Below are 10,792 nucleotides of genomic sequence, written 5' to 3' on the forward strand. Positions count from 1 at the left end.
GATAAAAAATTAGCTTTTATCTATGACTTAGACGCAGGGGTCCAAATCATGGACTAAGGATACTACAGCGGGTTATAAAATATAGTTATTATATTATCCCGGTTTAAGCCCTTGTATATTTTCCACTTAGGTTTAAAGGAAATTTGCGAGTTACAGATGGTGCGTGGTATGTGTAGAAAATAGATACTAATCTTAACCTATGCATTTTATGTGCATTTTCCAAACTTTGAGTCGTATACGGGTATCTTTAAGTTTCTCGATCTTTGGTTTGGATTTCTTTAACCTTTTATAATTCTTTTCTTGGTTGACGAGCTACCGTGTCGCGTATGCGGCTGTAAATTTTCTTTTTTAGTATTTTGAAATACACATGGTTTCTTATTGACTGATAGGAAATATTGGATTTAGTAATCAATTATTATTGCAAGGCTTTAGTGCAGTAGTTAAATAACGATGAATTGTGTTGTGATTTAATGTAGTGATACTGCAGTTTTGGAGGTAAAATGCCCGCTTCCATTTGCGACCCAGTATCTAGCGCATTGCGTTTATCTTTAAGTACTGAAGATTCTCAGAGTTCATCAATATTAGACAGTAGACTTTATTCATCAGCTAAAAGTGTTCTTTTAACTAAAATTGAATTTGAAGAATCTGGGGATTTCCAAAGTAATGTACTAGATGGTCTGAAGTCTAAGTACGTGGTGATTCGATCCAAAAAGCCTGTACTGGAAAGTAAACTTCTGAAGAAAGACGGAATTTCTGGAAATCATTCTTCTGGTAAATATAATACATTATTTTATAATACAATGTGTGTAATATCCACATTGGCCTTACAATTTATGTACATGTTATTTTCAATTTATAGGTTATATTTCCTGTATCACTGTCAATAACAACAGGATTATTTTTATATATTAATATATACATATATTTAGTTATGCAATAAAATTATAAATAATGGAGTAAAATAAAATAAAATAATTATTTGGCCACCATACAATTAAAATGTACTTTGTTAATGCATTTATCATTTAAAAAAATCTTATAAAATCTAGTACTACCGTTTTGTTAATAAAATGAGAAGCAAAAAAAAGTGCAATAATTAGGTTATGTGTGTTATATACATGTACATATAAACTTTTAGTATTTTAAATTAATTACTTATTTAAATTATAGTAAATGATGTGAAACTGGTAAATTTGTTTTTAACAAATGTCATAAAAATTTGTGCTTAAGCTTTAAGATTCTTATTAAATACTGTGAAATCATTGACATATTTAAGATTATTTTCTGGGAGGAGTTTGGCTCCATGAAAAATCCACATTATGTATTTTTAAATATGTCTTTGCACATAGTTAAAAGCTCTGTTTGCATGTTGGAGTAGGCACCTGACAATTATTTGGTGGGGATGAATTATGGTGATATATATATGTTGTGTTTATTTATCCACAATATTGTAAATATTGATGTGTTTGGTGGTTACAGAGAACAATAAGAATGGAGAAGATGGTTTACCAAAACCTAAGAGAACATTATTCCCTGTTGATAAAGTACAATTGGGATGGCATACTGCTTGGGCTGCTGGTGCTGGTATGCAGAATGTTGGTAATACTTGTTACCTGAATTCTACTTTGCAAGCACTATTTCATGTGCCTGCATTAGCTAACTGGCTGGTTTCAGAAGCACCACATGCAGAAAAATGTAATCAACAAGGTTTGTAAATATAATATTAATAATTGTTTTATTAAATATACAACAAATTATAAATTCAATATCAAATTTAATATATATATATATATATATATATATATATATATATATATATATATATATATATATATATATATATATATATATATATATATATCTTTAGAAAATAACAATTCTTCTTACAATAATAGCTGTCTACTCGACTGAAAGTGGGAAAAGCTTGCCTCAAATTGCCACAATTTTTAAATCCAATTTAATATAGGTTATTTTTGATATAAGGTTAAAATTAGAACAATATAATTTTGGTATCTTGTTCATATCTTGTATCTATATGAAGGCACAAAATTACTAGTAAATAGTGGAAGTCCAATGATGTGATGATGTTATGTTAATATTATAAATGCTAAAGTTAAAAAATCTTTATAGGATGGATGTTTGTTACTAATTCATAAAAAAATACTACTGATTAGATTTGTTACATGGGTAGGTTGTATCCTAACTTAGGATATAGGGTATTTTATGAACAGACCTAAAAATATCTGTACTATTGTAATATGTAGTATGCACAATTTTATTAATTTATTATATTAAATGTATTGTTGTTTCAGAAGCTTGTGTCATATGTGGTATGCGTGCTACATTAATGGCCACCCAAAAGAGTGGTGGTGCTCCTATCAAACCTTGGCAAGTGTACTCCAAGTTACGTCTTATATGCAAACATTTAACACCTGGTCGGCAGGAGGATGCTCATGAGTTCCTTAGGTATATAAAGTTGATTCATATAATATGTAAAAAGTAAATAGTTGATATACACTATATTGTATGATTTGATTAAGAAGTATAAATGACTTCTTAATTAAAGGAATTTTCTTTTTCATTTTTTGTCAACATGATTCTTGTTTTCATATTTTCAGATATCTGGTAGAAGCAATGGAGAAGTGCTATTTGTCGCGATTTGTCAACACTGAAAAGTTGGATCAATACAGTAAGGAGACAACCCCATTGAATCAAATACTCGGAGGATACTTACGCTCCACAGTTCGTTGTCTTGCTTGTCAACACCTTTCTACTACTTATCAGCACTTCCAGGTTATTAAAATTTGTGTACTTAAAAATTAAAGAGAGAATTTACTTAAAAAAAAAAAAACAATTAATAAACAGTAACTTAATGGAGAATAATAATTTTTAGTTCTGTTTATCTGAATAGATTTGATTTTTATTATAATTATATAAATTATTTGCAAGGTTTATGTAATTTGAAATTTCTTTCAATCATTCAATCTTTAGAGGAAAATAATAGAGTGAAAATGTAACTATGAAAATTTATGAATATTTATTTTTGTTTTTCAGGATTTGTTATTAGATATTAGAAAGCATTCCACATTGGATGAAGCTTTGGATTCATTTTTTTCAAGAGAAAGATTAGAGGACTTAGGGTACAAATGCGAATCATGCAATAAAAAGGTAATTGTAGCAAACAACAGTAATTACTTTATAGTTGTTAGGTATATTATAATACTGAATAATTACATTTTAGAGTCGCAACAATATTAAGTAGATTGAACCATAATATATATATATATATATATATATATATATATATATATATATATATATATATATATATATATATATATATATATATAAATGATGAATTTGATATAGGTATAGTTTGTATAACCTTTTAGTCCATGATCGATAGATGGCTCATATTAATATTATAAGTACCCTAGTATCTGATAATCTTAATTATTACATCGACTTTGAATAAATAATAAGAGATAGAAATGAACAGTGACACCAATTATGACGTTTTTTGTCATGACTATACACTTTATACTTTACAAAATGTTATACACTCTTGCTTTTACTTTTTAGGTATCAGCAACAAAGCAGTTCTTTATAGAGCGTGCTCCTATGGTACTTTGCATTGCCCTAAAGAGATTCTCATTAGCTGGCGGAAAGCTTTCCAAACATGTGCAATTTCGAAAGAAGATCACATTAAATAAATATATGTATAATAAAAATAATCACCAGTATTTGGTAAGTTTTATTGATTTTATGAAATCTAAATTACAATTGCCAATATTAACTCTGGAAGAGGCAATATTTTAATTTACAACAGTGGCAACGCGTGTGGGTCCAGTGTGCGTGATTCTTTATGGTCATGGAATTATTAGTATTTTTAGACTATAGTTACCGACTTACTTGCCCATTTAGAAAATATACAAAAAAATAATGTATTTGTTACATTCTACTCTTATTTATTTTGTGTAAAGGGCAACGTTCGAGATTATTGCCTATTATACTGTTACTATTTTTTATATTGGGCAGAATTGTTAAATAGTGAGTTTATTAAATTTAGATTATTTCTATTGTATTTATTTTTTTAGTATCAGAATATCGAAAATTATTTAATTTGATGTAATATTTGAGCATTTGATGTATCACACTAAGAACAGTTCTTATAATTAATTAATATTAATTATTTTTTTCTTTTTCAGTCATACAAATTAGTGAGTCTAGTAACACATCTTGGTCCATCACAAAATTGTGGCCATTATACAGCTATAGGCCAAGCACCAAATAGTAATTATTACCAGTTTGATGATAGTAGTGTCCGGCCATTGCCATTGTCAGCTGTGCTTGGTACAAATTCTTACATTATGTTTTTTGAAAAAGATAACAATATTGATGACATGTCTGTTCCCACCGCATCAACTTCTAGTGCTGTGTATGGTCCTCAGTTGCCAGAAAATATATCCAATAGAGAAAAGAGTCCCCTCAAGTTGACATTTTATAGAAATGATGAAAAGAAACCAATAACTTTTAATACCACTTCCACTGAAGTATACAAATCAGAAAATAAACCTATAATATTAAATACTACACTGAGCAAGTCATCAGATTCAGTCAATTCTAATTCTGAACCATGGGTTGTTAAACAGAATGGTGAAGTTGAGAAGGTGACACAAGCGCCGAAAATATTAAATGGGATTGATAAGTCTAACTATAAAATAGAAGAAGACAAAAAAATAAGTTTTATAATAAAGAGGCAAATCAGTGATGAGTGTCATATAAAATCCAAACTTTCAAAAAGTGATACTGACCTTAGAATAATAACCAGCAACCATTCCAAGGTTCCTGAGAAGTCTGCATCAACAAGTAAACTTATTAGGACTCAAAAATCGCCTTTAGAGAAATTGGAAGAACAAATGAATAAGAATGATCTGTCCAATCATATTCATAGAAATGGTAATTTAAATTCTAGGCTTGTTCCTTATGATTCAGAATCAAGTGGAGATGAGCGTAGTGACAGGTTGACTGAAGATAGATTAAAAAAAGAAAGTCCTAAAGAGGAAGGCCAAAAACCAAAGCCAAGTAGGTGTTTGTCACCGCAAGCTCTTATTGTTACCACAAAGGGAATGCATCACTCTTGGACTGTTTCTAAAGAGAAGAGTGGACCTCTGCTCAGCCCTAGTTTAAATGGTGTTACCAATAAAAAGTAAGTTTTTTAAATGTGTATAATATTTTAAAATGATTTTTTATTCTGATGAAAATACAGTAACTAATTATCTACGTAATTACTGCTGCTATTCACAACTTTTATAAGGCCCTGCTTCCTTTTCCCCTCATATAAATATCTGAATCTGATCTGTACAGCTACTATGTGTATTCTCAAATAAATTCAACCATATTGTCACACAGACTTTTAACGTTTTGCGACACATGTTTTCCGTCCGAGTACCAGCGGTAGACTGCACCATTCGTCCCGCATATAGACCCTCTTCAACTCTCCAATAAAAAGTAATATAAATTTAGGTTTTATCATACAAAATTTTATCAATTTTTAAACACACAGACTAAAGAAAAAGATATTAGCTGTAATTTTATAAATTTTAAAAATCTGTCTTGTAGGTTTTAACGGAATATCAATTTTCAGAAAATTATCACAATGCTATCCTATCGATCACTTTTCTTTATTAAATGTTAATGTAACTTATAATTCAAATAATTTCAAGCAGAATTAAGTTTCAGGATTGAATTTTAATATATATATTTTAGAATTTTACTATTTAAACTGGGAATAACATTTTAAAAAAAACTTTTAAGAGATAAAAACTTAAAAACTGAAATGAATTGTTTCTTTTATCCTTAGGGTGAAAGAGAAGGAAGAACGACGTGCTGAAAGTGAAGATAGTGTTAATACCAGTGTGAGTAGTATGTCCCCGCTGAGCGATCGCAGCGAGCATGCGCATGTACCGGCAGTGACGACCGCGGCCACGCCGCCCGCAGCCTCGGTGCCCTCGGCTGCTCCACAGCAGTCGTTGCTGCCGGGCGAGGCCGCGCGTCACCTCAATTCATTGTCTCATCGTGGCTACGGGGCACCTATCTCTTCATGGAATGGCACACAAAGTGTGCTGTCGAGACAGGTATGATGTCTACCCTTTTCGATGTGTTTTCTAAAATAGTTACGTAAAATTATAAATAAATTAATGTCCCTTGTCCTCTGAGTAAAATATTAGCAAAACTAAGAGTTGAACTCGTTCCTTTTTTTTTTTTACGATTATTAGCTAAGGAGACTATAAAAACGCAATCGAACCCGCCCAATAGATATACAAGGTGTAAGGGACAGGTTGGTAAAAACTGAAAAAACGAATTCAGACCATTATTGTGAATTGAAACCAGTGGGAATTCTTTTCAGAAAATTTTATTTTTGGTAGTTTTTTTTTTCATTTAAAATCATATAATTTGTGATAGTATGTTATCATTTAAAGAAATAATAATATTTTATAGTGAAATACTATGAAATGCCAAAAAACAACAATGTATATACGTATTAAAATCGTACCGCGACGCGTGGAATTCGCTGTGAAAGATCTACGCTACAAGCGTAAGAAAACTACCTACGAAGAAGCGCCATTGACTATGCCTACCTTGCCATGCGATACCTACGTATCATGCGTTGTGTAGATTGTAATATTTCAAATACATTGCGCGGCGTCAAAACTAAGAATTGTTAATTATGTCTGGTGCATTCCGGTGGGAAAATCATTTGTCATTTGATTCAGACCAATCATGTGAATCAGCTGTTATTGTTTTGGCCAATCTGTCCCTGTATACGTATTTCTAGGACTGTAGACTTTGTACATATCTAATAAGAAAGCATTTCCCTAATTCTCACGGAATTAGGAAAAGACTTGCGATAGCAGTGAGTGTGGCGCCAGTTGATGAATCTCTCTAATACATCGACATTCAATCAGATTTACATTACATTTTTTTCTCAAGAAAATAATTAAATTGTCACATACTGTACACTTGTCAACAGGTGTTCGAGGAAAGACGTGAGGAACGCAAACGTGCCCTCGAAGCTACAGATGAGATGGATCGTGGTCGTAATAAAAAGATTAAGAAATTTCACCATTACAACCGTTTTAATAATAACAGGAATGGATATAATCCCTTTCAGGTTTGTTTGTGAACACTTAATTATGGCATAGTTCATAGATTCCTAACGGGGATTTGTAAGCGGTAGATACAGATTATATTAATGTTTTATTTTTAAAATCTATGTTTCTTTTTTTTGATATCTATATACATGTGTAACGAGTACAAGGCGAGACGCTGTGATGCAAAGTGTGACAAACGCCCCGGAAGAAGACGTTCGGGTGAAGTTAAAAAATTGTCGGAAACGACAAAAACACAGTGAGTTCATTAATTTTTCGTTACACATGTATATAGGTAATGTTTTATTTTTCAAATTAACTTGTTGGAAAATTTTCTTCTGAAACGGTGGTTCATAAAATGTGAGATATTACTATTTCATTTATTACCTTTTCATACAAAAGAGGGTCAACTATAAGTGGAATCTATTTTTTCTATAAAAATAATATTTACTTGATTACTTCTTCTAAATTTTTTTTTTATTAAAAAGTTTGTGGTCGTCTCACTCGAGAACGTTTAAATTGATTTAGTTAATTTTTTTTTAATAATTGTAATAGTACGATGTTGTAGGTTTTTAGGGAAATAAAAAAAATAATTTCTATGAGATAATACCTACATGACATCTATATATCTAGAGAAGATGGTATTTCTACTTATGAAATATGATCTTTAGATACGAGATAATATGTGAAAACTAATACTTATTTTAAATTAATACGATATAAATGTATTGTATATAGGAAAGACAGAACAGACCACACTGGGGAGGCAATTTCAAGCACCGCGCCGAGCGACGCCCTCCGCATCATTTCAATAAACATCATAATAACAAATACAAGCCACGTTTCAACAGGTATGTTTTTGTTGCCTATATTGAAAAATGATTCGTGTGATACATAGATCGGGATAAAATGTAGGCTAAATACTATGTATATATATATCATATATGACGATGGTTGGTTGAGCCGTCAAGGCGCCAAGTGGTAATAAAAAAAAAAAAAACTCGCAATTTACATAATATTAGCAAGGATAATGAAGAAAGTATTATTTGAGTAAAACTTGTCTCCATACATTTTTTCAATAAGCAATTAGAGTACTTTTTAAATAACAATCAATCGGAAGTATTGAAAAAGTTCAATTGGTTTTGAAAATTGACAATTCTGACGTTGTCAAACATTTAATAATAATATCTACTTGACTAAAACTTGTATAACCTCTTGCGCATCACACACGGCTCATATATTTTGGTTGACATCTAATAATTTCGAAGACTGTGCCTATATATATATATATATATATATATATATATATATATATATATATATATATATATATTATTTCAATTATAACTAACTATGCGCTTTGGCATCGTTTGAATAATTCTAACAATGCATTACCTTTTTTCCAGGTATAACAATGGTCACCACTACACAAGCCACCATTGACCCCGGTTGGCCAATATGTTTTTAACTGTATATATAGATAGAATATTGATTTAATATTTAGTCAATCTTATGTAGTAAGCAAGTCATGGTGAAAATATTTAGGATATTAGGTTATATTACACTTCTGACTCCATGTTGCTGATTACGGAAACCTCACAAATTAGCAAAAGGGATTCATATTAAATATACCATTTAATTATGTAAAATATACATAGAACTGCCAGTTCTTACATGCGTAAATTAATAATTTTGTGTAATAATTTTTTTTAATTATAGCTATAACAAATCTCTGTGTCATTGTTATTAATAAACGATACAAAATTGCCTCAATAGTTATATTATTGTATTATAGAATATAAAATATTATTGTATAGAACCAGATTTTACGACAACACCTATTTTCATTCCAACTTTTATACATCAAAAATCTCCTTAAAGTCAGTTGATAAAAGTTATAATAATGGTCCACTTTGTTTACCGTCAATGGTTCATTTTTTGAAATTACGATGCCAATACAAACAATGCTTTGCAATTTCTTAAAAACAAAATGAATATATATACTAAATTTCAACCTGTCGAACAGTCAGTTTGTCGTGTTTATTATAATTATTAACGAGATTATTACAAAATGATTATTTTCTTACGACAGAATGAAGGTGGTCTATTATTTTTACCTAAGAGATCGTATGTTTGTAATTATAATTTGTATATAGTCAATGCCAGGTCAATAAGTGCATTTAAGTTTGCTCGCGTTCGTTGTCTAATAACAGAATTATTATCACTGATATACTAAATAATAATATGATATGCGATTTTTTGTTAGTATTGGTGCATATTGTCAACTAGACATCACAGATAAAATGTTGTTAAAGGCATAAGTTTCTTATATTGTTTGAACCTCTATTGTCTCATTATTATCACCATATTATGCAGCCGTTTTAGATATTGAAAAATATACTTTTAACTAATGAAACTGGATTCAATAAATGAATGTTTAATTTGTATTGTATAGATTAATAAAAAAAAAAGAATTTATAACTATATACATTGTAACTGTTATGTTTGCACTATGGTATTTGCTTACCAAGCGGCTGGTTTCAGCGAAAAATATCTTTTTAAATATTTTAGTTTTACATGCAAGACCCAGTGTTTAAAATATTTTTTCAAATACTTTGATTTTGTTTAGATCTGTAGCGAGAGGTCTCTTAATTCAATACGGATAAATGAGTTATCTCATTTTTTGCTGGAACTAATTTTAAACATGTGAAATAAAACACTCTTCTTCGATTAAAATATTAAATGCATTTATTTATACTTTCATATAAGTATGTATAGTATACGTAATAAAATACTTTATGATCTTACTGGACGTTCCGAAAGAATAAAATACTTGTTATATATGCATCATATAATACGACTCATTTCGTATAACTCGGCAATGTACTAGCCCATTATTTTATAAAATTACACCCTCGACGGGATGCCTGTTAGGCGATTGGAAAAGCAAATCATATTAATTTCTTTAAAGCGACCATTGTAACTCCTCCGGTTTAAAAAATTCATGTTTGTAACCTTAAATGTAACTAAAATTTATCTGCGGTTCTAAAATGTTGAAAGTTCAAAATATGACCATAAATATATGTTGTAAACATCAAATGTGCGTATTTAACGAGTATTGCTTCCTTTATGTATTTTCATATTACGCAATAATTAGGTATATACAATATTTTTCCAATTGCATTTCACTTTTATGAATGCTGGTTACAATATAGACATTGTAGTAGTGTGTTGTGTAAATAAGTAGACTATTTGATAATGAATTAAAGCAAAACAATTTATTTAATTTTCTTTATTGTTTTTTTTTTATGCACTTTAAGATGGCACATTCGGCCCTGATGGAAAGTGGTAACAGTCATCGTCTATTGACATGAACAACAGCACTGTGGAAGACACAGAATATCATGAATTGCCATTGTGGGGTTATGCCGTGAAGATAATAATAGTCTGTAATTTTACTGACAAATTCTACGTTCAAACCACGCAAGCACAGCTGTTTTATTGTTAGAGTTTACGATATACGCTCAATTGAGTATATTATTACTCTTAGGGTATGTCTGCACGAAGCAAATACTTGACATTTCAATGTGTCCGGTGTGCGAGCAAGCGTGAATACGATTTGATTCGCTACACGGACGAAT

At 30.2% G+C, this 10,792-nt stretch overlaps 1 protein-coding gene across 1 annotated transcript; it reads left to right on the plus strand.

Moving 5' to 3' along the window:
- The first annotated feature begins 280 nt into the window (after positions 1-280).
- Positions 281-10,437, plus strand: LOC113521239 (ubiquitin carboxyl-terminal hydrolase 36). Its single transcript, XM_026906715.3, has 11 exons — positions 281-771; positions 1,480-1,707; positions 2,313-2,466; positions 2,619-2,793; positions 3,055-3,168; positions 3,583-3,747; positions 4,209-5,209; positions 5,864-6,137; positions 7,034-7,174; positions 7,890-8,002; positions 8,558-10,437. Exons 1-11 carry the CDS (start codon positions 501-503, stop codon positions 8,592-8,594), a joined length of 2,673 nt encoding a protein of 890 aa, XP_026762516.2. The 5' UTR covers positions 281-500; the 3' UTR covers positions 8,595-10,437.
- The last annotated feature ends 355 nt before the right edge of the window (positions 10,438-10,792 follow it).

This window comes from Galleria mellonella, unplaced genomic scaffold, assembly GCF_026898425.1.
Source record: "Galleria mellonella isolate WM207_F2 unplaced genomic scaffold, CSIRO_AGI_GalMel_v1 utg55, whole genome shotgun sequence".
Classification (NCBI taxonomy): domain Eukaryota; kingdom Metazoa; phylum Arthropoda; class Insecta; order Lepidoptera; family Pyralidae; genus Galleria; species Galleria mellonella.